We start from the raw sequence: 27,810 nt of genomic DNA, 5'->3' as shown, positions 1-27,810 counted from the left end.
TTTTCTGGAGTGTATATTGGACAGTTGGGTCTGCAGTGATTATGAGACTGTACTAGCAGGGTAGTGAATTCCCATACTGATGATAAGTAGGCTGTCTCAGCATGGATCCCATTTCCTACCTGAAAGTTAGAAATCCATACACACAGTTTGTAACCTATACTGTTTTCATGTTGTGCCTTACTGACTAGGGCTGGGCGGTATACCAGTTGTTTTGTTATAGCATTATGATCCACGCTGTAATGCAGAATGTGTACTGCAACTGTTTAATTCATATATTAAACATGAATATAAGACACACTGTGACACCATTTAAACATTTGTAAAATGAACAGCTTTTCATAGATGCGACAGCAGAGACCAGCAAAATATGTGCAAGAGGAAAAAATGGAGAATATGCGGGAGATTGACATGCTATAATAACATGAAGTGATGCATTTCCATCAATAGTCCGATTTTAAGTTATAGCGAGATTGAGACCGGAAAGGAAAATAGCTAACCGGAAAGGAAAATAGTTAACAGACTTGATGGCTATGGTGACAGACAGGTAAGCCTATGCAGTGCATTATTCATATCAAATTTGTGAATCTGAAGATTCACAATGACAACTTAAGAGGCACAGGTTCTTGTTTAAAGGCTTAGGGGTGTCCCCTCTATCCTTGATGATAATGTTTTGAAGTGAAGTGCATTGAGGCAAGTAATGCATTTTCATTAAACATATTTAGAACTTGAATTACTATGAAGAGTACCATACCAATACTGTCATACAAAACATTTTTTGAAAAATAATTGTGATATGATATTTATGCAATATCGCCCAGCCCTACTGACATTTCCTCTGTTTGCTTGATTACATTAACTTGTTTCCATGTGATGTGTATGTTGCTGTTGTGTGACCACAGGCAGAGACTGCAGCCAATCGCATCTGTAAGGTGCTGGGAGTCAACCAGGAGAATGAGAAACTGATGGAGGAGTACGAGAAGCTGGCCAGTGAGGTAATAACCACACTTATGTAAGAAGGTACTACAGTCTGAGATGCACTGCACATAATGAACTTTCCTCCTTCCCTTTGCTTCACCATATGAATTGTATCAATTGTGTAAATACAGTATAAGCATTTGCCGAACATAAACATCCAATATTTAGTATTTTGAAGTTGTAAAGTATCAAGGCGTGGTTTCCCGAACACAGATTAAGCCAATTACGGATTCACATATTCAATGAATTCCATCCATGGAAGATGCTTTTTAGTCTCGAAGTAAGCTTATTCTGAAAAAACAGACCCAAAACATTGTATCTGATGCCATTAGGGTTAGTATGGGACTAAATAAAGGGATAAATAAAGTATAGATTGATCAAATCAAATGTCCCACTAGCTCCTGGAATGGATCCGTCGTATGACTCCGTGGCTGGAGAACAAGGTGTCTGAGAAGGCCATGGCAGCCATGCGGGCGAAGCTGGAGGACTTCAGGGACTACCGCCGCATGCACAAGCCCCCCAAGGTGCAGGAGAAGTGCCAGCTGGAGATCAGCTTCAACACCCTGCAGACCAAGCTGCGCATCAGCAACCGGCCCGCCTTCATGCCCTCCGAGGGACGCATGGTCTCGGTGAGTGGGGAGGTGGGGTGTGTGTGTGTACAAACAATTAGTTTACTAACCAAACCGCGTGGACTTCAGTACCAAACAATACATCACATGCTAAACATTGTCGATATCCTGGACAAGCCTCCAATTGTTACGAACCGGCTTACCGTCAGCCCTAAATCTACCACGGCTTCGTTGTCTAGGGGAAAACACAGGCTGACTAGGCTAGCATTCGCAACCTGACTGCATAGATGCAGTATTTACGTGGGAAGTGAAATATTTCAGCGAGTGTGTCTGTCAAGCCCCCAGAGTGAAAAGTGCTCATCTGAGTCCTCCAACCTCTGTTCTCAGACCAGTAGCATTGATTCTCTCGGGATCAGCCAGCCCCAACATAGCATTGTTCATTCAGATTCTACTTAAAATTAAAGGTGGTAAACTATTTAAATTTTCACCTTCTTGAACCCATATAAACTGTATGTTTGCATGTGCAAGTAGTATGTGCCAGTTCCATTATGCTTGTGCTCTATACCCGAAACACATTATTGTACTGTATATTGTTGAGGGGGTTGAAGAATTTCATGTACTCATTCAATAATACAGTTTCATAATATATGTTATACATATAATATGTACAGTACCTTCAGTAAGTATTCACCCCCCTGGACTTTTCCCACATTTTGTCGTGTTACAACCTGACTTTAAAATTAATTAAAAAAAAATTTTTGTCACTGATCTACACAAAATACCCTATAATGTCAAATTGAAAATATATATATTTTTTAAATGTTTACTAATTAATTCAAAATGAAAAGCTGAAATGTGAGTAAAACCAAATATACACACTTTCAGCCACTTTATTTACTGTATCATTGGAATTTATTGTTGCAAACAAAATTATGGATGTGAGATAGATTTGTTTTCATTAATGAATTATAGACCAATTTTGTAGAGTGACTAAGATGATGTTCTTCCATCAACTGTGCTTTTTCCTCTCAGCCATTCAACTTTGTAGATTTTTGCAAGTCTCCCCAGGACAGGGTAGCATTCTTGAGCAGTTTTGTTCTTCTCCATTTCCTCAATTTGTAATGACAATTTGATCCACACAGTGTGTAATTGATTCCTATGCAAATCAGAGACCCTATATTAATATATTAAGATACTAATTCCAAAATCACATGAACTATTATCCAGTTTATGTGAATATTTATTGAACAACATGAAGACATTATAGCTTTTCAGAGGGTATTCTACACCCCACTGACATAATTACTACACAGTTTCCAGATAACTTTACTGTGTTTCAACATCAACATACTACTCCTCCAACCATCTGTTTGTGACCAGGACATCACAAGCGCGTGGCAGGGTCTGGAGCAGGCGGAGAAGGGCTATGAGGAGTGGCTGCTCACTGAGATCCGGAGACTGGAGCGTCTGGACCACCTTGCTGAGAAGTTCCAACAGAAGGCCACCACCCACGAGGGCTGGTCCGTTGGTGAGGGTTTCACTTGTGTTAGAACAACACACTGTTAGATATAATTTCCACACCAGCAGCTCTTTGAGACAATCACATCACACTCAGCCATGTGACAGAAGACGAGAGCTTCCGTGTCATTAGCACCCAGACACCACTGATTCGTACAGATTTGATTTCAGGATCTCACATGCTTCAACATGATGAATGGTGATGTTAATGCTGTGTGTGTTGTAGGTAAGAACCGTATTTTGACGCGTAAGGACTTCGAGTCTGCGTCTCTGACGGAGGTGCGGGCTCTGCTGAGGAAACATGAGGCCTTTGAGAGCGACCTCGCCGCCCACCAGGACCGTGTAGAGCAGATCGCCGCCATCGCACAGGAGCTCAAGTATGCTCACTTCAATTTAAGAAAACTTAATTTCTCGTATTTTTCAGTTTTATTGGATAGAGATAGTGGAGAAAGAAGTAAGGGTATGTCAGCAGGGCATGGACCGGATTCAAACCCATGCTCACATGGGCATATGTGTGCACTGTAGGCCGTGGTGCTAGACCACTGGACCACCCCAGGCCATTAATATAACTTTATTGTCAAGAAAGGGAATTTGGTTGTATCATATCTCACACATCAACACATAGATAGAAATATCAGACATATGAAGACACAAATAAACTATCAGAGGAATATGAAAACTATATTCGAGGTCCGGAAATGGGGCGTACTGTAGCAGTAGTCTCACATGCCAGTCTCAAGCAGAGAGAGGGCTGTAAAATGACAATATGCTGCATGTACTCCATCTAGTGGCTAACGAGTCCCTAAAGACAGTCTTTGAAAACAGAAAATAGACAATAGACTTTCCGTCAGAGGCAGAAACAGACGCCTTACATGTTATATTATGATTTCATAATTCCTCTTTTGAGATTGTATTCTTATGAATGTTGGGTGTTTAGCTGTTTAGGTTACAATCACCCTAAATAAAATATGTGCCCTTTCCCCTTCTCTCCCAGTAAAAACACCAACACCAAATATACAGGTCATGTCATGACTCTGCACTGGGTTTAGAACGAAAGCCTGTCTGCACTGTAGCCCCCTCTAAGATTTATTGTTCTAAATGTGGGTTATACTGTCGACTGATCACCTGCCGGTTTCCTTCTGCAACAGCTCTGATTGTCCTTCCTGCCTGTGTGTGTGTGTGCGTGCGTGCGTGCGTGTGTGTGTGTGCTTGTGTGTGTGTGTTTGTCAGTGGTTGTGTGTATTACAGGATGGGGTGATCACCTCTCTCTCCCCTCTGCCAGTGTGTATATTCACTCTTCTATTTGCGGAAGCCCCTGTTCAGGAGCGTGGGCCAACCTGCGTTCTTCACATGGCAAAGTTGAAGGACTCTCACATCATCCATTAGCACAGCCTAGCTGTTGTCACCACCATTTGTTCTCTTCAATGATACCGTTGGTGGGCATGCAGGTCACCCCAACTATAAACAATCACCTTTACTGCACGATAGAATATAGTCATTCTAACCTTGTATTTATTTGTCCCATTCCAGGGATGAAACTCCAAATCTAAAATTGAGAGCTAGGCCTGTAGCTAGAAAAACTAGACATGATTGAGTCTAGCTTTAAGTGACAAAAGTGTCTCTTTTGGAATTATAGAAAGACTGCTTGTGGTTGTACTCTGTACAGTATATTATTGTGATACATTATACAGTAATATATTACAGTAATATACTCTGTTTATATGTTCACATTGAGAGGGGATTTTTCCCACAAGTTGTTCTGCAAGATAAGGGGTATTCCCCTTCAAAAAGTCAATATTGATTTAGGCCAGATCAACAAGACAAACACTGTGACTAGATGACATTTCACCAACATCACTGACATGACATGATCCTATTGACTCTCCTACACTAGATAAGAGACATTATCAGCAGTTTAAAAACATGACAGCAGCGAAGTTTGAACCCAGGTCTCCCGTGTGGAAGACACAAGCGTCTACCATGAGGCCAAGAAGACATCCTCAAGATTCGAGGGAGACACTTCAGTTGACATGTCTCGTGCAGGGCTACCTTGTCACGAGAGCGTGATTCCAAATCACCTTCGCTACATATGCAGACGGACATTACTAGCCACTCAAATACATGACAATGTATGTAGACAGACATAACTAGCTGCTCAAATCCTGTCCATGGCAGTGAATGGGGACAGACATTACCAGCTGCTCACAGTTGGCCCCCTGGTGATGGGTCTTTGCCACAGGAGTTTGACAGTACTGTCTCCAGTTACAGAACTGGCTGGGACACAATGAGCCTGCTGCCCTTGGGGATCTCTCTCAGTACCCTCCCTGGCAGGGGTGGGGGGTTCTGGGATAGGTACACTCTATCTCAAATCAACCCCCCAGCCCCCACCCCCCTGACACATCTGTAGATCTGAGAGGATTGGAGAGGTAGAAGCAATGTAGTGAAAATTCCACCTGACGTATCGGAGGGCAATGTGGAGCTACTGCTATTATTGTATACACCTCATTAATCCTCTCAGATCTAGACCAGTGTCAGGAGGGCCTAGGGCCTAGGGGTTGATTTAGGGTTTAGGGTATGTTGGGCCTGGACCCCTCCCTCAGGACTGGCCTATCCTGTCTTACTTTGCTGTCAAATGAAAAAGTGTCCCCTGACAGACTCCCATTAGCAACGAAAGGTCAACTGTATCGTAGTGGAGGAGAGGAGGATGAGAGAGTTTGAAAATGGAAGAATGGAAGATGTGTCGTGTGGTGTTTATTTAGGGGTTCACCTCTCTCCTGTGCTATTCTGGTGACGCTGTTAGAAACACAACACCCTGTAAGAATCCCTGCTAAGCTGGTGCTTACTGGGAGGACAGGACAGTGCTGCTACACAGTGGAAAGATAGCGTGGAGACATCAGCACGACCAGTCTCTTTAAACCATCTCTAGTGGCTGTGAGTTGGACTCACTGGACTTTTTGACATATAGGGATGAGAGCCATTGTTAGGTGAAGAGTATTCCGGTATTATTTTAAGGAGAGTGGAATTTCGTATTTGTGTGTGTGTGTGTGTGTGTGTTTGTGTGTTTATTGAGAGAGGGAAACAGACAAAGTGGGACAATAACACATAACAGCCAGATCAGGGGATTGAACCCGGGTCACTAGGTTGCGTCATTATTGCTCAGTCACTCTCCAGCACGTTTGAGGGTAGTTGTATGTCCTGTTGGCAGTTGGACTTTGGTATTATTTATATGAGGGGAGTGTAGCAATGTACTCTATGTCTAAGGTCAGAATGGAGTTCTACAGTGAAGTATTAGAGCACATGTGCTACAGGTAGTCACTCAAAGATCAAAGGTTTCGTCCATTGAATACATTCAGCAGGTACCCTTTACTCACAGTTATGGACACCTGAAAACCTTCATTATAATCCATCCCACTGAGACTCATTAAAGGGGGCACTCCATACCATCAGTGTAGATGTAGATCCATCTGTATGCCAAGGCATATGCTGTATGCAACAAGTGTCATTTGGTGTGGGTTCATCTCCTAATGTGACCACTTATGAGATATGAAAACGATATGAATCCCTCTTGTCAGTAATGTGTGTGCTTCCTCTAGTGAGCTGGAGTATCATGCTGCTGCCATGATCAACGAGCGCTGCCAGGGCATCTGTGACCAGTGGGACCAGCTGGGCACCCTCACACAGAAGAGGAGAGAGAACCTGGAGGTAGAGAGAGACGGACTAGGCTCCAATATTAGACTGGGTCTCCAGTACTAGGTGATTTTCAGTACTAGCTGGGTCTCCAGTACTAGCTGGGTCTCCAGTACTAGCCTGTGGTCTCTAGTACTAGCCAGCAGGGTTAGGGCAAATTCCTTTTCAATTTTTTCAATTTCAGGTGTTTTGAAACTCCAATTCACTTCCAAATTCCAAAGCTTTTTATTTTCAACTCAATTTAGTTGAGTTGCTGACTATTGGAACATACAGTATACACATATACTCCTATTTTTTCAATGTATTGAAAAGTCAGTGAAAATGAATGCCCCTTTTTTCAATTACGGAATTATAATTAAGTTCACCTTTGGAAATGGAATGGAACTTGAAAGGAATTCGCCCCCACCCCGCTGGCCAGGAGTCTGCAGTAGAAAGGCAGGAATCTGAATTACTGGTGGCAAGGTGAGGGATAAACTGGAGGTAGAGACAGAGGGGTTCTGGGGTCACCTCCAGTTCTAGCTGGGCTCCAGCACTTGGGACTAGAGCTAGGAGCTTCTGGATATAAAGCCAGTGCTGAGCCCCTCTGTAGAGAACGCCTGCACCTGTAAATGTGTGAAGATCAAGTGGAGGGTCAGAGGTTGTTCAGAGCAGCGAGCCCCTCTGTCAGACCTGCCACTCATCTGTAAACACGTAGCACACAGATGAGCAGCACAGAAATTACTATATGGAAATTGCACTGCCATATTACTCACATTTCTAAAATGTCACATCAGACAATGTCATAAATCAACAACAGTAAAGCAGAATAAAACAGTTAGTTAGTTAGTTAGTTAGTTAACAATAAAGTCCTGTGTTTGTCCCTTGTTCTGTAGAGAACAGAGAAACTTCTGGAGACCATTGACCAGTTGTTCCTGGAATTCTCCAAGAGGTCTGCCCCCTTCAACAACTGGATGGAAGGAGCCATGGAGGACCTGCAGGACATGTTCATTGTGCACACGGTGGATGAGATCCAGGTAGCTAGCTATGTTGACATGTGACCACATATCTGTCCCTCTATATACTGTACATACAGCCACTACTCTGTATCTTTGAGTTTATTGGATTGCCATACATTACAATGAGCCCGTCCTCCAATTTCTACCTCCACCAGCCTCCACTGATATAGATACCTGTCACCGTTCAACTTTGTCTCTCTATAGACTAGAATATGCATATTAGCCTGTTCACAAGTCACTGTGTTACTGTCCCCCAGCTGTAATACTGTCCTCCTTCCACTAGGTGCTGATCTCGGCCCATGAGCAGTTCAAGGCCACACTGCCAGAGGCAGACTGTGAGAGACAGGCCATCCTCAGCATCTACAACGAGGTGCAGAAGATCGCCCAGAGCTACAGCATCACCTCCTGCCTGGTCAACCCTTACACCAACATCACCCCCCAGGACATAGGAATCAAATGGGACAAGGTAGAGGATGTGTGTGTGTGTGTGTGTGTGTGTGTGTGTGTGTGTGTGTGTGTGTGTGTGTGAGAGAGAGAGAGAGAGAGAGAGAGAGAGAGAGAGAGAGAGAGAGAGAGAGAGAGAGAGACAGTTAAGATCTGGTCCTTAAGGTATGTGAGTTTCCCCCTCATACAATATACCTAAAGTGCTTTGAACACGTTGAACACGATCCATCTAATCTCTATGAACACACGGCGGGTTCCTGTGAGCAGGTGAAGAAGCTGGTTCCCCAGAGAGACAGCTGTCTGCAGGAGGAGCTAGCCAGGCAGCACGCCAACGAGAGGCTCAGGCGTCAATTCGCCGCCCAGGCCAACATCATTGGGCCCTGGGTTCAGAGTAGGATGGAGGTGAGTGACATGACCAACATCTGCCATCTCCAAATCAGTAGTCAAATCAAATCAAATCAAATTTTAATGGTAATTTACACAATATAGAGGATACCATGTAATGAAATGCTTTAGGGTAAGCAACTCCTCAACAACGCAACAATCAAACAATATCAATATTAATTTGCAGTACAGAGTCATAATAATATCAAAATTAGGAAACAATAATCGTCATGTAGTGATCTGTACCTTAGGACCAAGTCTATTGAAGAACCCTTATTCAAACTGCTTTCATAGAGAAACCTTCCTCAAAAGTCGTCCTCAGGAAATAATTAGTGAAATTATTCATCAGTGATTATTCATTTCCTGACACAGACTAATCCACGTTTTGGACTAAATCACACTTTCAATGTAGACTTATTAGTGAAGGAGTAGGTTTAATCTGTGTGAGAAACTGTTTGAATAGTGTGACACTGACTTGGACCCTCTGAATAGACACAGTTTCTTCCTCTGGCCATGCAGGAGATCGGCCGGAGTTCAGTGGATATGGGCGGCTCCTTGGAGGACCAGATGAGCCAGATGAAGCAGTTTGAACAGGTCATCATCAACTACAAACCCAACGTCGACAAACTAGAGGGAGACCATCAGAACATCCAGGAGTCTCTGATCTTCGACAACAAACACACCAACTACACTATGGAGGTACAAGGGATTGGCTGCCATTTTGTTTTCTCTTATCTATGCCCACTTTAAATAAAAAATGTTTTGTTTGAATAAAGCCTTCATAGACCGTTTATAAGGCCTACATAGATGTTTCAGTCGTCATTGATGTTAATCTATTTAAAATACCTAAAAAAAAAATGGTATACAAAATATGCCGTGAAGCTGATTCATACATTAAAGGTCATGTTACAGGTCCATAAAAGTTAGTTTTAAAAGTGTGATCACCCACTGTAGTTACAGTACAGGACTTCAGCTTCAATATCCTCCAAATGGGCATAGATGAGATTGATAAGCAGCAATCTTAGTGGACAAAAAGTCCATAACTTTGAGCGTGGTGTGTTTTGGCCGACAGCACATCCGTGTGGGCTGGGAGCTGCTCCTCACCACCATCGCCAGAACCATCAACGAGATTGAGACCCAGATCCTGACCCGGGATGCCAAGGGCATCAGCCAACAGCAGATGAACGAGTTCCGCTCCTCCTTCACCCACTTTGACAGGGTACAGTGTCCCCTCCATTCTGTCCTTCCTTGTCTCCTTCACTATGTCCTTCATTGTCTCCTAGGCTCCTTGGCCTTTTCTCTCCTTGACCAGTAACACTTTCCTTCCCTTGTGCCCTCCAATGGCATAGCGATCCTCTGGTTTGCCTGGCCAAGGTGGATTAACTGTGTGACTCTGACCTCAGCAACTTATAGCTACTTTGCTAATAGCTACTTTGTATACTGCCTAGAAAATATAATAACTATAATAAAGAAACGATAATTTCTTCACTTTTAATAACTGACCAGCTCTGCCAGAACTTGATGTATTATCTATTACTGGGATAGACGATAATGAGTTTTGCAACAGATGAACGAAACACTCACATGAGGCTAACTTGATTGTCTGGTCATCTACACAAGGACAAAGAGGATAGTCACTCTAACTCTAGGCCTTGACAGCTCATTGCTCTTTACGTCTTCACTGTTGTGATGTGATTCGAAAATGTTACTCACTACAACGAGAAGGATTCATTGTGTCACCATAGAGAACAACATGAAGTTCTGTTATGTTACGAAGTTATGGCGCTATTCATAATGGTTGACTTGCACTCAACTCATTTGACTAACCTCTGCTATTCCCACTTTTGTCTTTTCTGACATTGCGGATCCTGTGGACATGTGCTATTCTTTTTGTGTGTGTGTGTGTGTGTGTGTCCACACGTGTGTGTTTGTGTGTGTGTGTGCTCATGCATGCACATGTATTTGTGTGTGTGTGTATGTGTGTGTGTGTGTGTGTGTGTGTGTGTGTGTTGTGTGTGTGTGTGTGTGTGCGCGTGCATGCACATGCATTTGTGTGTGTGTTTGTCTGTGTGTGTGTATGTGGTTGTGTGTGTATGTGTGTGTGTGTGTGTGTGTGTATGTGGTTGTGTGTGTATGTGTGTGTGTGTGTGTGTGTGTGCACATGTATTTGTGTGTTTGTCTGTGTGTGTGTGTATGTGGTTGTGTGTGTGTGTGTGTGTGTGTGTGTGTGTGTGTGTGTGTATGTGGTTGTGTGTGTGTGTGTGTGTGTGTGTGTGTGTGTATGTGTGTGTGTGTGTGCGTGCATGCACATGTATTTGTGTGTGTGTTTGTCTGTGTGTGTGTGTATGTGGTTGTGTGTGTGTGTGTGTGTGTGTGTGTGTGTGTGTATGTGTGTGTGTGTGTGTGTGTGTGTGTGTATGTGTGTGTGTGTGTGCGTGCATGCACATGTATTTGTGTGTGTGTTTGTCTGTGTGTGTGTGTATGTGGTTGTGTGTGTGTGTGTGTGTGTGTGTGTGTGTGTGTGTGTGTGTGTATGTGTGTGTGTGTGTGCGTGCATGCACATGTATTTGTGTGTGTGTTTGTCTGTGTGTGTGTGTATGTGGTTGTGTGTGTGTGTGTGTGTGTGTGTGTGTGTGTGTGTGTGTGCGTGCATGCACATGTATTTGTGTGTGTGTATGTGTTTGTGTGTGTGTGTGTGGCTGCAGGACAACACTGGCAAACTGCCCTCTGAAGAGTTCAAAGCTTGCCTGATCAGCTTAGGCATTGTGGGAAATAACAAGCAGGTATTGCCCAAACTATGTGCACTTGTTCCTCCCTCTGGCACGTCAAGGTCCTCTACCTGCTTCAGTCACACTAACCGCTAACCGCTAACCGCTAACCACACAGACAACCAGCTAGTAGTGACAATCAATGTATAATTCAATCAAACTTCAATCATACTTTATTTATATGCAATGCGCTTTACAAAAAGATTAAAACCAATGAAAATGTTGTGTATTGATCTAAAGTGACCTCTCTACAAAAGGAACATCTCCCATCTTAAATCTAGCTGTTTTCAAGGACATTAATTTTTTTTTTTTTTCACAGCAGACTCATAAAAGAAACTAAATGTTCTCTTCTTCTCTCTTTGTTGTTTTTGTTGTGCTGTTTGTCACGGTGTCTGTCGCTCTGTCTGTTCATCTGTCTGCCATCTCCCTCACTTTGAGTGTCGCCTGCCATCCCTTTCTCCCCCCCTGTCATATTCCCTCCCTTCATGCCTCTATCTATGCCAATACCCTCTATCTTCCTGCTTTGTCTGTCTGGGCTGTACCATTCTGTCTGTCTGGGCTGTACCATTCTGCCTGTTTGGGCTGTAACATTCTGTCTGTCTGGGCTGTACCATTCTGCCTGTCTGGGCTGTACCATTCTGCCTGTCTGGGCTGTACCATTTTGCCTGTCTGGGCTGTACCATTCTGCGTGTGGGGGTGTGCGCCAGCTGCCATCCTCTCCTCATCGCCACCTCTGATGGTGATCTGAATCCTACCATTATCACCTTGCTGGCCTTGCCTGTTTCACCCTGCCCCCCCCCCCCCCCCCCTTCATCACCTGTCATTGTCCCCCCCCCCCCCCATCACCTGTCATTGCCCCCCCCCCCTACTCCTTCATCACCTGTCATTGTCACCCCCCCATCACCTGTCATTGTCCCCCCCCCTACTCCTTCATCACCTGTCATTGTCACCCCCCCTCCCCCAAGTAGAAGAAGAAAGGAGGGATGGAGACTGATGACTTCAGAGCCTGCTTGATCTCCATGGGCTATGATCTGGTAAATACACACACACACACACACACACACACACACACACACACACACACACACACACACACACACACACAAGCGTGTGCACACTAAGCTAGTTCAACAATTCACCCCTGGAATGTGGCTAGTGCTGTTTCAGGACGTCCTAGCGTCTGCCCAGCTGGTCATGTCCATCAGTGTGTCACCAGGGACGGCCAGGCTCGGGGTGAAAACAGCTGGGTCATCTGATCTAGATCATCCAGACATGAATACTCTCATATAATCAGACAATAGACACTCCTAATGGCATATTTACCCACACGGGGGACTTAGAGCTCATATGACACACTTATCTCTAACCCTTCACCCATTTGCTCATAGGGAATCCCTGGATGTGCCCCTGAATGAGGGTATGTGTGTATTTTTAGGCTGGTCACAAGGCTCTGGTGGCCGTGGGTTATAGATGGAAGAGGTCCAGGAACATTCCCTAATCTCTCTCTCTGTGCAGCACTCAGATAACAAAGAGGACACTGGTGATGTAGTCCTTATTGGGATGGCAGTATATGTACTAGTGATGTAGACCTTATAGGGGCAAAATTGAAGTTCTCTCCCTTCAGTGATGATCCCTGTGTGACGTGCTAATCAAACACAGCACTTCACTGTGAAAGGAGGGCTATGGCTTCAGTGTCTCGAAAGAAATGAAATAAAAGATACAGTATAATCCCCTGACTAAATCCCCTGTACCACTCTTTTTGTAATCAAAAGGGGAAAAGCTTTCACAGGCTTTTACAGGTAACAGTTTACCAGTAGAAATGAGCAGTAGAAATGAGAATGAATTGTGTCAATGAATTCTGGTATCTGATTCTTAATCAAAACAAGCCTTCATAAATTCAATTCAATTCAATTCAATTCAATTCAATTCAATTCAATTCAATTCAATTCAATTCAATTCAATTCAATTCAATTCAATTCAATTCAATTCAATTCAATTCAATTCAATTTAATTGGAGTTACTGAAACACATAGTGTTATGTTCTGCGTAAAAAAACAACTCAGTAGGATCATAGGAGACAACACACCACAAAATGCGACAATAACAATATCAATAATAACTTCTATTTTTCATTGTGGTGTCTCTCCTCTCTGTGACTGCAGGGCGAGGCTGAGTTTGCACGCATCATGAATCTAGTGGACCCCAACGGCTCAGGCAAGGTCACCTTCCAGTCCTTCGTAGACTTTATGACCAGAGAGACGTCCGACTCTGACACGTCCGAGCAGGTCATGGCCTCCTTCAGGATCCTGGCTGCTGATAAGGTGGGTGGTATTGTGATAAGGTGGTAAGGTGGTAAGGTGAGTGATAAGGTATTGCGTATCTGTGGTGTGTGTTACGTACAGTAGCCATTTATGACACTGGTGTCACAAAACTGTAAGAAACTTGCGTTTCTTTATTCAGACTGAAATGTTGTTATTGCTTAACTTATCTGTGCTGCTATCCTGCTGGATAGGCCTTGAGCGCTTGACTAACAATCTGTTTACGGTTGAGAGAACACATTATGGCGAGATGGTAGAACAATGTTGAGATGATGATAGCATTTTTTTTTTTTTTTTTATCATTATTTATAGATATTTTTATTTAGATATTTCAGATATTTTTGCCTTTTTTCGTTTTGTTGTCATGCACTCTCCTTATCAGGGCTGAATATACTTGGCACCACGCCAGAACATGCTGGACCAACCTTAGGATACCACCGACATCATACAATTGTAGAGGATACTGTAATGTTTTATATTCTGACAACCATAAGGCTTGAAAAGAGATTAAATCTGTTTGATTAGTAAGGTTCTTTTCCCTTGCCACTGTGCTTGCTTTTTGGGCGTTAGCAGACAAATGTATTTGTGAAAACCACTATACAAATATGAATTGATTTATTGATCAGTTAGTTGGTTGATTGGTTGGTTGGCTGGCTGATTGATACATGTATTAATTAATTTGTTTATTAATTGATTAATTGGTTGGTAGATTGCCAGACAGATTGATTGGTTGATTGATGGTTATTGATGGTGTCCCCAGCCATACATCCTGTTGGAAGAGTTGCGTAGAGAGCTGCCTCAGGAGCAGGCTGACTACTGTATCTCCAGGATGCCCCTCTACACCGGCCCAGACGGTGTCCCAGGCGCCCTGGACTACACCGCCTTCTCCACCGCCCTGTATGGAGAGAGTGACCTCTAGCTGCACTACGAGGAATGACAACTACTAGCAGCTCTCTCCCACCGTCTCTCTCCCTTGCATCCGAACACAGGCATATTTTGACCCATACTTTAGCGAACGGAAATACGTTTTAAAAAATATTTACAAGTTTTAAAGCAGGTTGGACATTTTAGTTGGTGATTTATAGATTTAATTGACCAGGTAAAAGAATTGAGCAGGTTTTTTGAAGTGATGCCATCAATGTGAAATTGCATATAATTTACATGTTAGAAGAGGAAATAATAAGTTATTTGCAAGTGACTCATGCTGAAGCCTTCAATTATTAGATAATGAGAAGATTTGGAATGATGCAAATCCTTATGTAACAACTTTTGAGTGCCTCAGTTTCATCAGCAGACCCAATATGTCAGAGCTTCAGCTTTAGTTTATTATTTTCAAAATGAGTAAAAACTTTCACACTACTGTACTGTACTGAGCTGAACTGTACTGTGCTGGCCTGGTTACACATCCACTATAGTTGATGTACAGGTGCTGGAAAGGACAATGTGAACAGAACATTTCTGAGCCAGTACAATGCGGTTTGGGTTGGCCCTGTAGTGTGTAAAGCCCCTAGTTTTATCAGAAAAAAAATGAAATGAAAATTAACTGCTGAATAACAAACTGTTTGTTGGTATACAACAAAACAAGCAGAAATAAACTCAGTGATTTAAACTCTTGTGAACTCTTGTTTTTTTAGGTTTGGATTGTTTATTTTCTGAAAGATTTGAAAAGCTTTTTTGTGGTTTGTTATACATACTGGACAGGGCATAGATGAGGCAAACTGGTATAGTCTATTATGATTGTGAATGTCAGTTATTTATTATGATTTATAGGGAAAATGATAATATGGGTATGAATTATGTTTTGCTTTTGCCTCTCTGGATCATTACTTATGTATAAAGTTGACAGTATTGACAGTCTGGGAAATTCTGGGAAATATTGGATAGGAAGGAGAGTAGAGATAAATGTCACTTTTGAACAATGATGAATGTTACATTCCCTGTCACATTTTCATGGAAACATGAAAGGACTTCTGTACATGGACCCATTGGTGATATGGTGAACTTAGGGTGAACCTCACCCTTTGCTCAATGAAATTGACGCATGCGTAGTTTGTTACACAGCAGCTCCTGGAGTCACTGCCACAGATCGGCTGGCTGGTGGTGGAAAGTTTTGAGAGTTACATGGACATCGACATGAGGAGGGGTGTCTAAGATTCTTATCTTGTGTTGGTGACTACCTGTCTACCTGCTTTTTCGTAACATTGGAGTAAACATAACGAGAAGAGGTACACTTCTGTAACAAGCCATGGCTCCGACAATTCACGAGTGTTCGACAAGATCAGGTAAAGACTTAAAGTAAAGTGTCTTCAACTTGCTGATTATCGAGCTAGCTAACTTGCTACTTCTTTACCTAGAAATCAATAGCTGATGCAACTGTTTGTGTGGTTGCATTCAACCAAGTGGCTAGCTAACTGTCAGCTAGCTACACCAGCTAGTCTAATAGCCTGCCAAGACGTGCTAGCCAGCCGGCTGCATGTCATTCATTGCCATGCTGTGTGTGTATCAGGTTCCAGGCGTTGGGCTAGCTAGCAGTGCTCATTCATCTGGACACATTCTGTAGCCAAGATAGCTGACACTGCTGTCAGATGAGATCAGGTTACACCTTACAGTAAGGGCCGCTGCAATCTTGCTAGCCTGCCAACTTTAGACCCCACAGCAAGCCAGCTACCAGTGATCGTTGCTTTGAAAACCCATTGTCAATATTGTCATGTAGTAGCTAGTTAATTTGCTGATTTGCTGAGTAGTGTTCTATATTATTTGTTTTCCAGACAGACATCTCCAAACCGATATGAACGTCTACAACGTGTGTTTAGTCAACTGTACCAGGAGTGAAAACACTACACATTCTCAGGGCTGTCACAGGTTGTCAGGATCAGAGATGGCCAGATTAGAAAAAAAAAATAGTCTTTGTTATCATCATTCATCATTCGAGGCCAAAACGAGTGATATTCTTATCATAAAGACATTAGGCTTGCTAATGGAATTGATGAATCTGACTGAATACCATGACTAAAAGGTGTAGGCATAGGTGAGGTTGGATGAAATTGTTTTGATGAACTCAATACCATTCCAACATGTCTTTGTATAATATTGTTGTCCCTGTTAGGCCTATTAACATAGTCTCAGGTAACATAGTCTATTATATGCATCCATTCTGTCACTCAGCGAGCAGCAAGGCTTCCCTAGAGGATGAACTCAGGGAGCTGCTGCAGAAGAGGATCATGGTCCTGGATGGAGGGATGGGCACCATGATCCAGCAGAGGAACCTGGAGGAGGAGGACTTCAGAGGAGAGGAGTTCAAAGAGCACAGCCACAGCCTAAAAGGCAACAACGACCTGCTGAGCATCACCATGTCTGACGTCATCTACCAGATTCACAAGGTAGAGCCTCTTGGCTAGAGTGGCAGTGAACTAGCACAATACAACACTTAGTCAGTAGTTATTCTAGGCTTCTGTGTGTGTCTGTGTGTGAGAGTGAAAGTGAGTTAGTGAAAGACAGTGAGTGACTGAGTGTGTGATTGAGGCTAAGAAAGAGTGAATATGTCTGACTAAGAAAGAGTGAACCAGAGAGATGTTTTTGTGTAGTGAGCTCTGCGTGAGTAAGCAGTCACATTCCTCCTCATGTTTGTTGAAAGGACTACCTGCTTGCCGGGGCAGACATAATCGAGACCAACACATTCAGCAGCACATGCATCGCCCAGGCAGACTATGGACTGGAGCATTTGGTAAAAGCTGTGGAGCATATAAAAAAACAAACACCTGTTGAATATACTGTATTGGAGTTCGCCTTCACATGAATGAATGGTTTTAAAATACCCTCTCTTTTTACAGGCTTATCGTCTCAACAAGGTGTCTGCCGAGATTGCAAGGAAGGCGGCCGATGATGTCACTGCCCAAACAGGTCAGCTGAAAAATAATAATATATATATATATTTTTAAATCCCACCACAGTGACATCATCGACTTGGACTTGTAGGTTGGTGACTCACAGTGTCTTTGATTGACAGGTTGTAAAAGATACGTGGCGGGTGCCGTTGGCCCAACCAATAAAACCCTCTCTGTGTCTCCGTCAGTGGAGAGGCCGGACTTCAGGAACGTCAGTAAGAACACCAGTGTTTAGGCCTGCTCTGTCTGTCTGTCTGTCTGTCTGTCTGTCTGTCTGTCTGTCTGTCTGTCTATCTGTCTGTCTGTGTGTCTCTGTGTCTCTGTGTTTGTCTGTGTGTCTGTCTGTATGTCTGTCTCTCTCTCTCTGTCTGTCTGTGTGTCTCTCTGCCTGCTCTGTCTGTCTATCTGTGTCTGTCTGTCTGTTTATCTCTTACCCTGTTTCTATCTATCTGTCTGTCTGCAAAAAGGATATTTGCTTAATGTTTTTTCATGTTTACAAACCTCAAGTGTTCTAATGTCATGCATGTGTCATGTCATCCCAAGCTGTCCGATATGGGCCTATCTCTCAATCGCAAATCAACAGAAAACAAAAGCACCATGTGAAATGATGAACTTTGACCAATGACCTTTACCATTCATTTGGCATTGAGCCACATGCTGGGTACACAACACAACAGGGACGTGAGCTCATCAAAAACATTGGACGTTGGACCCAATAAGTCACTGTCAACCATCTGAAATGGTTTAAACAGGTGAAAATAATTAAAGTCAATCATTTGTGTGTTGACGTGTTTCCCCAGCGTTTGACTTGCTGGCAGAGGCGTACACAGAGCAGGTCAGGGGTCTGCTAGACGGAGGAGCTGACATCATCATGGTGGAGACCATCTTTGACACAGCCAACGCCAAGGTGGTCCACACACTAGACATCATATGAACATATGAACATAATATGATCACGGTTTGTCAGATAACTCACTAAAATTACTCCCCCCACCCCAAAGGCAGCTCTGTTTGCCATCGACAAGCTGTTTGAAAAAAGCTATGAACCAAAGCCTATATTCGTAAGTATATATTTTTTGATATTGAAGTATGTTTAGTGTATTGAGTCTCTGTCAGGGACAATGGTTCATGCTTGTTTTCTTCTTCTTGTTCTGTGTCAGATATCAGGGACCATCGTGGACCGGAGTGGCCGGACTCTCTCAGGACAGACAGGAGAGGCCTTTGTTGTCAGTGTGGCCCACGCCAAGCCTCTGTGGTGAGCTACTATGCTACATTCACACCTATTGAGCGCATTACATTGATTTTATTGCTTAAATTGATTTGAACGTTTCAATGTAGTTTATTTCCACCCGACAGGTGTAAAGTAGAAAAAAGTTTAGATAAAAGTAGTATGAGAATTAAAGAACCTAATAGAGTGATGAGTGTTTGTGCTTGTGTCTTTCAGTATTGGTTTAAACTGTGCCTTAGGGGCTACTGAGATGAGGCCCTTCATAGAAGCTATAGGGAAGAGCACCACTTCTCTCATCCTTTGCTACCCCAATGCAGGTAACCCTTTACACACACACACACACACACACACACACACACACACACACACACACACACATAGAGACACACACACACACACACACACATACACACACTTTGTCTCTGTCTCACACTCACTTTCTGTGTGTTTAAGGCCTCCCCAATACGTTTGGGGGATATGATGAGACTCCTGAGTTAACAGCCTCTCATTTAAAGGTACACTTCTTTATGTTAACCATACGTTTATGAATTGACATTACGGTAGTTTTTTGTTGAATGAGTTTACTATTCTCATTCCTGTTAACTCCCCTTATTATGCTCCACTGCTTTTTGGAACTTGTTATACAAATGTCCGTCACTGTCTCTGGTCAGAGGTATGAATGATTGCTGAACCTTGACATACTGTAGCCACACTCAAACACCTTGTTGTGCAGGAGTTTGCGATGGACGGCTTGGTGAATATTGTTGGGGGTTGCTGTGGAACGACACCTGCACACATCAGGTGACTATTGTGTCTCTCTGTCCTGTTTTAAATAAGGTTCTGGCTGGAATGTCTGTATGTTCTTTGTGCACTCACTCACTCAATTACTCACTCAATTACTCACACACTCACACACACTCTCTCTCTCTCTCTCTCCAGGGCCATTGCTGAAGGAGTGAAGAACTGCCAGCCTAGAGTGCCCCCTACAGACATCTTCCAGGATTTCATGCTACTCTCAGGTAGCCCATGTGACTTCCAATCCCACTTATTTCACTCTTAATTATGAACACGAATTTGTGATGAACAGTGATATTAAACCACCGACAAGCTTTTGACTTCTCTTGTCGGTTATGATCAAGGTCTGGAGCCATTTCGGGTCGGTCCGTACACTAACTTTGTCAACATCGGCGAGCGTTGCAATGTGGCGGGATCGCGGAAGTTTGCCAAGCTGATCATGTCTGGTAACTATGAGGTGAGCCATCTCTTTATCCTTCCAAACAATGACATCTGGCAGCTGAAGACTTCAGCTAAGCAGACTGCACCACCATTGAGATCAACAGCATGTTCCATACTAATGTTTAGTGTGCCAGTGCTCTGCTTGACAGCCTTAGACATATACACTCACTGAACACTTTATTAGGAACACCTGTACACCTTCTCATGGTGGAGGTGGTGTAATGGTGTGGGGAATTCTTGGCACACCTGGCCCCTTAATACCAATCAATCATCGCTTGAATGCCACAGCCTATTTGAGTATTGTTGCTGACCATGTGCATCCCTTCATGGCCACAATTTACCCATGTTCTAATGGTTACTTCCAGCATGATAATGCACCATGTCACAAAGCAAAAGTTGTCTAAAAACTGGTTTCATTCACATGACAATGAGTTCCGTGTTCTTCAGTGCCCTTCCCAGTCACCGGATCTGAACACCTTTGGGATGTGGTAGAACGGGAGATTCACAGCTTGAAAGTGCACCTGAAAAATCTGCAAGAATTGCGTGATGCAATCATGTCATCATGGACAGAATCTCAAAAGAATGTTTCCAACATCTTGTGGAATCAATGCCTACCTAGTATTAGTATAGTGTTCCTAATAAAGTGCTCAGTGAGTGTATATCCCTACACATACACAAATGCCCTGCGTAAATAATGGGACAGTGAAGCATTTTTCTACTTTTGGCTCTACAGTCCAAAAGTTTGGATTTTAAATCAAACAATTGCTATTAGGTTGAAGTAGATATTCTCATCTTTTATTGATGGTATCTGTGTCCATATTGGTTTCACCATTCAGAAATTACAGCACTTTTTATGCGTAGTCCCTCTATTTCAGGCTACCCAAAAGTGACTTAACAGTCCTTTCAACAATTGGCTTAACAGGTGTTTCTGGTTCATCAAGTGTGTTCCGTCACATCATTTGTGCAGTCATAACCAAGCTCTCAATGTTGAGTATTGATTCTAAGATTTTGCCTTTGGAGTCTGCTATCAGTGTCTGTCAACATGAAACATCAATGAAAGTCAGGGAAGCCTTTCATTATGAGGCTGGAATGTCAGAAATAATAAATCCCAAAATAGCCAAAACCTTAAACCTACCAAAATCAACAGTTTGGAACATCTTTAAAAGTAAAAAAAGCATGGGTGAACTCAGAAATCACAAATGGCCTGGTAGGCCAAGGAAGACTTCTACAATGGATGACCGAAGAATGCTCACTGTGATTAAGAAAAACCTCAAAACAATTGTCCCACAGATCAAGAACACTCTCCAGGAGTTAGGCATGAATGTGTCAGAGACTACCATCCACAGACGCTTTTGAGTACCCTGAAATAGGGGGACTATGCATAATGTGCATGTGTTGTAATTTCTGAATGGTGGAACCAATATGTACACAAAAAACATCAAATAAAAGCTGAATCACTACTTTAAACTCATAGTAATTGTTTGATTTCAAATCCAAACTTTTGAAGTGTAGAGCCAATAGAAGAAAAAATGCTTCACTGTGCCATTACTTACGCAGGGGCACTGTATATGGGAACTTTCACTGTATTGTGCGGACAAGACCCCAGGTCTTTTCAGTAAGGCATAGAATACGGCCAGTCTGCAGAAAAGATCTGAGCCAGCACAGCACAGTACGGTCCAGGTTAGCACCATAGTGTGAAAATCATATCAGACATGAATAATAATATTTCTCCCTGCCTGTGTTCTCCAGGAGGCGTTGAGTATTGCCAAGACCCAGGTGGAGATGGGCGCGCAGGTTCTGGACATCAACATGGATGAGGGCATGCTGGAGGGTCCTGCCGCCATGACCCGCTTCTGCAACCTCATCGCCTCCGAGCCAGACATCGCCAGGGTGAGACCTCCTACTAGGTTTCACCCTACTTAGTGACAACATTAGTGTTCCATCACCATACCAACATGTTGACTTCGATACCAGCTTAAATATCACAATTTCAATTCTTAAAGGATACCATGGCAACCAAAAAAACATAATGAATCCATAATGAGATTTGATAGCTGATATTTGAATTAGTACAACAAATGAGGTTATATTTGTCAACCTGGCCATGACACAGGCCCAGGTCTTATTGATGACATTAATATTTCACTAAGTTATGGTATTTAGATTTTAACTTGATCTTGAGATTTCATTTTTAAATTCACAAGAAAATAATAGATTAACATGTACAGGGATGGAACATTACGCAAAGGCACATGATCACAGTTCACCAGGAGAGGAGGAGACACTTGTTTTGTTTTTTTTAAACTCCCTTGCTTGACTGAATATTTGAGGACATGCCCCAACCACACACGCCCACTATGGATGCAGAGCGTGCCCCCCACCCCTCATGAGCATATAGACAAATTACACTTATAAGACAATATTCCGCAAAGCTCAAAGTAAATACTGCGTCAAGCATTTCTGGTAAAAAAAACCCAACAAAACATTTTCTTAGTCTAGCACCATTTTCAAAGCAGCATTGTGACACTTTTGTAGAACCAGTATATTGTGCAACACTAACTAACACAGAATGCCCCCTTTTCTCGCATTCAACATCCTATTACCACAGAACCCCTTTTCTCAGGGAAAACATTCACCCTACTACCACCACAGAACCCCTTTTCTTATGGTAAACTCTAACTGGGATCGGGATGGCCTGACTCTGACGCCACCCATTGAGGTTGAGATTTAAAATGGTTAAGGTTAGGGAAAAGGGTTATGCTTAAGGTTGGTGTAAGACTTATGGTCAGGGTTAAGGGTAGTCCCAAGGATCCCACTTAGCATCTACCGTTTATACATGTACTTTACGTTACCTTACATGACTTCATCAAAGAGCAGACCTGGGTCAAATCCATACAGTATGTTGAATACTTGTGCTGCGCTTGATTTAGTTTGCCTGGTACAATTGAACCAATGGAATAGTCCCAAAAGAGCAAACTCTGACCTAAATCAAGCTCACACTTCAAATACGTTCAAGTCATTGACATTGTATTTGGCTCAAGTCTGCAGATGCAGGAAAACTAATCCCTCCTCCTCCCAGGTGCCCCTGTGCATCGACTCGTCCAACTTTGCAGTGATCGAGGCGGGGCTGAAGTGCTGCCAGGGGAAGTGCATCGTGAACAGCATCAGCCTGAAGGAGGGAGAGGAGGAGTTCCTCCAGAGAGCCAATACGGTCCGTCGCTACGGAGCCTCTGTGGTGGTCATGGCCTTCGACGAGGAAGGGCAGGCAAGTCACACACATTCACCATGGGGTTGGAAACAGAATGATATGGAAAATTAATAATATTTGATGAATATTTTCACTTTTTTATTTATCATTTTTAAATAATTTTTAATTTTTTAATAATTTTTAATTTGAATAAATCATTGAATGGTCATTTCAATTTACTTCCTGAATTGATTGAAGTTGAATTAATTCAACTGACCCCACCAAATCTCTGTTTTAGCTTTGGTGCTAATTTTTCCTTCGAAAAAAAAAACAAGTTCCAGAATAAACTTTGTGGGCATGCAAAGTCTTATTTTGGTAGTGGAAAAGGTTAAAATATGTTTCGATCGATAGATAGATTTGCTAGGTAATTGAAAGAAAGTGAGAGGTTGGTTGAACGAATGGATAGATGAGAAAGGGGAGGTACAGAAAGATCAAAACAATTAAGAGGTTAATCCACATGGGTTATACTGAGTGAAGTAGTAGTGACAGGTGAAATGATCATGGCTAAGTAGTTGAAAGGTTAGGCTGAGCCTGGGGTAGCTCAGTGGAGTGGGTAGAGAGTTGGTTGGTTGAGTGGTAGAGTTGGTTGGTTAACTGAATTGAGAATTTATGGAGTTACAAAAAGCTTAATAGTTTAATAGGTATCAGAAAGCTTTTATCAGGGTTGATGAAGATTTTCTGGGTAGTTGAAAGAAAGTGAGAGGTTGGTTGACTGAAGGGATAGATGAAAGAGGGGAGGTATAGAAAGACCAAAACAATGCTGAAGCAAGCCCACCTAATAAGTATGGCGAAGAACAATAGTTGGACTCCACCTAACTAAACAACCAAACCTGTTGAGGTGATTATAAATAGTCTGTTAGGTACGCAAGACAGGTTCTATTTCTAGATCTGTAGCAATGCTTACACAGTCTCTGTGGTCCCACAGGCCACTGAGACGGAGCGTAAGGTCCAGATCTGCTCCCGGGCCTACCAGCTCCTGGTCCACAAAGTAGGCTTCAATCCCAACGACATCATCTTTGACCCCAACATCCTGACCATCGGCACAGGGATGGAGGAGCACTGCATGTACGCCATCAACTTCATCAAGGCCACGCGCCTCATCAAGGTATTGACATATCAACCAATCTCATGTATTTTTATCACGCTTCTCACAAAAACACTATATCGCATGTTAAAGGCGAAGGGATGCTTTTATGTGTGCCTTTTATCAAACTGTGAGTGAATGAATGAATTCATGATATTTGTCCATCAATTATGTATTTGACAATATTAGAAACAGTCTGAACCCCCCCAGTTTCTGAATGAAGGAGGTTGTTACTGTGTAACTTGTTCAACTCGGGTGCAAAGCAACAGAAGTATTAGAAATGAGACTTGTGTGTACAGTATATACGTGACATGTCTATACTCCACGTGTGGCTGTCCTCCCTGTAGGAGACCTTGCCTGGGGCCAGGGTTAGTGGAGGGCTGTCCAACCTGTCCTTCTCCTTCAGGGGCATGGAGGTGATCAGAGAGGCCATGCACGGAGCCTTCCTCTACCACGCCATCAAGGTACTGTACTATAGTAATATACACCCCTACTCCCATTCCTCTACCCCTGCCTTCAGCCATCACCCCATAAAGGTACGATCGTAGCCATGAAAATTGTTAAATACGGTGACTCACTCACTCACACTCTTTCTCTTTCTCTCTCTCTCTCTTTCTCTAACCCTCTCTCTCCCCCCTCAGGATGGCATGGACATGGGCATTGTGAATGCGGGGAGCCTCCCCGTCTACGACGACATCGACAAGGACCTCCTGCTCATGTGTGAGAACCTCATCTGGAACAGAGACCCCGAGGCCACAGACAAGCTGCTGCTCTACGCCCAGGTAGGGTGTCGCAGACACACCCTCTAGCACTTCACGTCAGTCACATGAGTCTCTCTTTGTCAACGAAGAGAAATGACAGACAGGTCATCGCACCAATCCAATTCACGTTGCATGAATTTGAAGGGACGCCCATAGCTGTCGGTCCACAGAACTAGACACAGACGACGTGTCGTCAGATATAGCCGTCTGTGAATATAGAGGAGGGTTCCATTGACCTTGAAAGGACTTGGTCGCCACACGTGGTGAGAGTGTATTTACTGGACATAGTCGTTACATCATCATGTTTTCTCTGTTGGGCATACATCGCATCCATCCATCCTGCTCGCTGTGTTCACATGATGCCTGTTGTGTCTGTTTAAAGAGAGTACTGTCTGTTGTGTCTGTTTAAAGAGAGTACTGTCTGTTTAAAATAGAGGATTGTCTGTTGTATCTGTTTAAAGAGAGTACTGTCTGTGTCTGCTTAAAGAGAGTACTGTCTGTTGTGTCTGTTTAAAGAGAGGACTGTCTGTTGTGTCTGTTTAAAGAGAGTACTGTCTGTTGTGTCTGTTTAAAGAGAGTACTGTCTGTTGTGTGTTTAAAGAGAGTACTGTCTGTGTCTGTTTAAAGAGAGGACTGTTTGTTGTGTCTGTTTAAGAAGAGTACTGTCTGTTGTGTGTTTAAAGAGAGTACTGTCTGTGTCGCTTTCAGAACAACGCCAAAGGAGGGAAGAAGGTGGTCCAGACGGACGAGTGGAGAGAGGGAAGTGTGGAGGAGAGACTGGAGTACGCACTCATTAAGGTAGGGCACCATCTCAAAACTTAGTCCTACACACACACACACACACACACACACACACACACTGTCTCTCTCTCTCTCTCTCTCTCTCACCCCCTCTCTTCTGTCTGCTGTGTGTGTGTGTGTGTGTGTGTGTGTGTGTGTGTGTGTGTGTGTGTGTGTGTGTGTGTGTGTGTGTGTGTGTGTGTGTGTGTGTGTGTGTGTGTGTGTGTGTGTGTGTGTGTGTGTGTGTGTGTGTGTTGGCTGACAGGGCATAGATAAGTATGCAGTTGAGGACACAGAGGAAGCGCGGGCCCAGGCAGACCGGTACCCCCGGCCCCTCCATGTTATCGAAGGCCCCCTCATGAGCGGGATGAAGATAGTGGGGGACCTGTTTGGAGCTGGGAAGATGTTCCTCCCTCAGGTAAGGGGGGGAAATAATAGGGTGGCGCACACAGCACACCATTTGAACTGTCAGTTTAAAGTAGACTCTGGGATATGACGTCTTAGCAAAATGAGCAGGTCACGCGTCCAGAAACGTAAAAAAAAACGGACTAGACCGTGACGGACTAGAATAGACCTTGTTGTTGCGAGAGATTGTTGTGCAGTTGTGGGCGTCTCTGGTAGAATTCAAATAAATCACTCCATCATGTGGCTGGGGACTCACACACCCACACAAAATGAGATTCTATAAATACTCAGCCAAGGAAACTTTCTTCTGATATTTTTGCAGAAACATCAGCCCCTCCTGGTATGCTATCCAGTGAGTGCTATCTAGTGAGTGTATGTCTTTAGACTAGGTTTCGGAGAAATGGAACCAAGAAAGAAAGTGAAAGTGAAGGCCAGTGAAACGAGTGGACGCTCTCGTTCGCTCCAATGTCTTAGATAAAAGACATTGCTCTGTTTTCACAGCCCTGACAATACATGGCAGAGTGTACCTTTAGACAGGCAGGTCTCAGGGTGTCTGTATTTGGGAACAGTAATGGTTTGGAGTGTTAGTGTAGTGTCATCTATGTAATGACTGATAATGGTGAGTTAATGGAGCCTGTTAAGAGGCTCGCTCTCACAATTGACGTCAATAAACTACCAACTGTGACACTGGTTACCATTATTTTAATAATCTGCTAAATGACTGCTATTCTACTCTCTGTTGTTCCCTTGTTGCGGTGTGTGTGTCTGTGTGCGTGTACGTATGTGTGTGTGTGTGTCTGCGTGCGTGTCTGTGTGCGTGCGTGCGTGCGTGCGTGTGTGTGTATGTGTGTATAGGTGATAAAGTCAGCGCGTGTGATGAAGAAGGCAGTGGGGTGTCTGATCCCCTACATGGAGAAGGAGAGAGAAGCCATGCAGGCAGCGTCAGGCTCCATAGAGGACATAGTGAGTCTGTCAGTCAACACTACAGTATACCACCTCTCTCTGTCGACAGCTTTATATGTCCATTCCAGGCCACCGTACACCACACCTGTGCCTATTTGCCCTCTTTAGAAGTGAAAAATTGTTCACGCAAAAATCTATGAAGTTGGTCTTCAGACTTCAAAAGCGGTCTAATATAGTGTTTAGATCCCATGTCGTCATCTGTGTAGACAGTAACATTAGTAATCTCCTTCCCAGACTCTTCCGCCCCAATATGCTGGGAAGGTCTGGCGGACCAACGCGTCAAACTTGGCCTTCGTTTAGCCAATACAAAGAACTCAAAACTCCTGACGCATAGCCATTGGCTGTACCTCTTATCAATCATCTCCCAGCCCCTCGCGTGCGCACCACATGTTTCTTGATTCGGAATCACGCCTCACAGTCTTGTGATTGGCTAAAATCAAATAGTGATAAATACTTTACTCATAGTATAATAATAATAATAATAATAATAATAATATAATAGTTCACACCGTCGTTGTTATTCCAGGTTTATATGCCTGGAGCCGAGGTCAAGAAAGTCATATG

At 43.3% G+C, this 27,810-nt stretch overlaps 2 protein-coding genes across 4 annotated transcripts in view; both read left to right on the top strand.

Annotated features, from left to right (window-relative positions):
* Positions 1–15,163, top strand: part of LOC310817030 (alpha-actinin-2-like) — a 29,715-nt gene extending 14,552 nt beyond the window's left edge. Inside the window, exons 9-21 of the mRNA XM_083687431.1 lie at positions 900–992; positions 1,374–1,604; positions 2,925–3,072; positions 3,289–3,439; positions 6,656–6,764; positions 7,622–7,762; positions 8,028–8,210; positions 8,456–8,590; positions 9,092–9,271; positions 9,645–9,791; positions 12,309–12,374; positions 13,503–13,661; positions 14,419–15,163. Coding sequence (XP_083543557.1) covers positions 900–992; positions 1,374–1,604; positions 2,925–3,072; positions 3,289–3,439; positions 6,656–6,764; positions 7,622–7,762; positions 8,028–8,210; positions 8,456–8,590; positions 9,092–9,271; positions 9,645–9,791; positions 12,309–12,374; positions 13,503–13,661; positions 14,419–14,577 — 1,902 coding nt within the window. The 3' untranslated portion in view covers positions 14,578–15,163. The remainder of the gene's footprint in view (positions 1–899; positions 993–1,373; positions 1,605–2,924; positions 3,073–3,288; positions 3,440–6,655; positions 6,765–7,621; positions 7,763–8,027; positions 8,211–8,455; positions 8,591–9,091; positions 9,272–9,644; positions 9,792–12,308; positions 12,375–13,502; positions 13,662–14,418) is intronic.
* A 604-nt stretch (positions 15,164–15,767) lies between these two features.
* Positions 15,768–27,810, top strand: part of mtr (5-methyltetrahydrofolate-homocysteine methyltransferase) — an 18,076-nt gene continuing 6,033 nt past the window's right edge. For 2 of the 3 annotated variants that reach the window (XM_083687046.1, XM_083687045.1), the window contains exons 1-21: positions 15,768–15,940; positions 16,824–17,038; positions 17,293–17,382; positions 17,489–17,558; positions 17,665–17,757; positions 18,343–18,449; positions 18,544–18,603; positions 18,703–18,797; positions 18,987–19,087; positions 19,224–19,285; positions 19,504–19,571; positions 19,710–19,789; positions 19,910–20,022; positions 21,756–21,896; positions 23,086–23,271; positions 24,179–24,358; positions 24,685–24,801; positions 24,979–25,119; positions 25,807–25,896; positions 26,144–26,296; positions 27,139–27,246. In XM_083687046.1, the coding sequence (XP_083543172.1) occupies positions 15,904–15,940; positions 16,824–17,038; positions 17,293–17,382; positions 17,489–17,558; positions 17,665–17,757; positions 18,343–18,449; positions 18,544–18,603; positions 18,703–18,797; positions 18,987–19,087; positions 19,224–19,285; positions 19,504–19,571; positions 19,710–19,789; positions 19,910–20,022; positions 21,756–21,896; positions 23,086–23,271; positions 24,179–24,358; positions 24,685–24,801; positions 24,979–25,119; positions 25,807–25,896; positions 26,144–26,296; positions 27,139–27,246 (2,307 nt within the window). In that variant the 5' untranslated portion in view covers positions 15,768–15,903. Of the gene's footprint in view, positions 15,941–16,823; positions 17,039–17,292; positions 17,383–17,488; positions 17,559–17,664; positions 17,758–18,342; positions 18,450–18,543; positions 18,604–18,702; positions 18,798–18,986; positions 19,088–19,223; positions 19,286–19,503; positions 19,572–19,709; positions 19,790–19,909; positions 20,023–21,755; positions 21,897–23,085; positions 23,272–24,178; positions 24,359–24,684; positions 24,802–24,978; positions 25,120–25,806; positions 25,897–26,143; positions 26,297–27,138; positions 27,247–27,810 lie in introns of those variants that run through there. The other variant, XM_083687047.1, reaches the window with a different exon arrangement.

Source organism: Argentina silus (genome assembly GCF_951799395.1).
Source record: "Argentina silus genome assembly, chromosome: 16".
NCBI lineage: Eukaryota > Metazoa > Chordata > Actinopteri > Argentiniformes > Argentinidae > Argentina > Argentina silus.
Note: the sequence above shows the minus strand (reverse complement) of the source record. Positions and strands in the feature narration are given on the sequence as shown.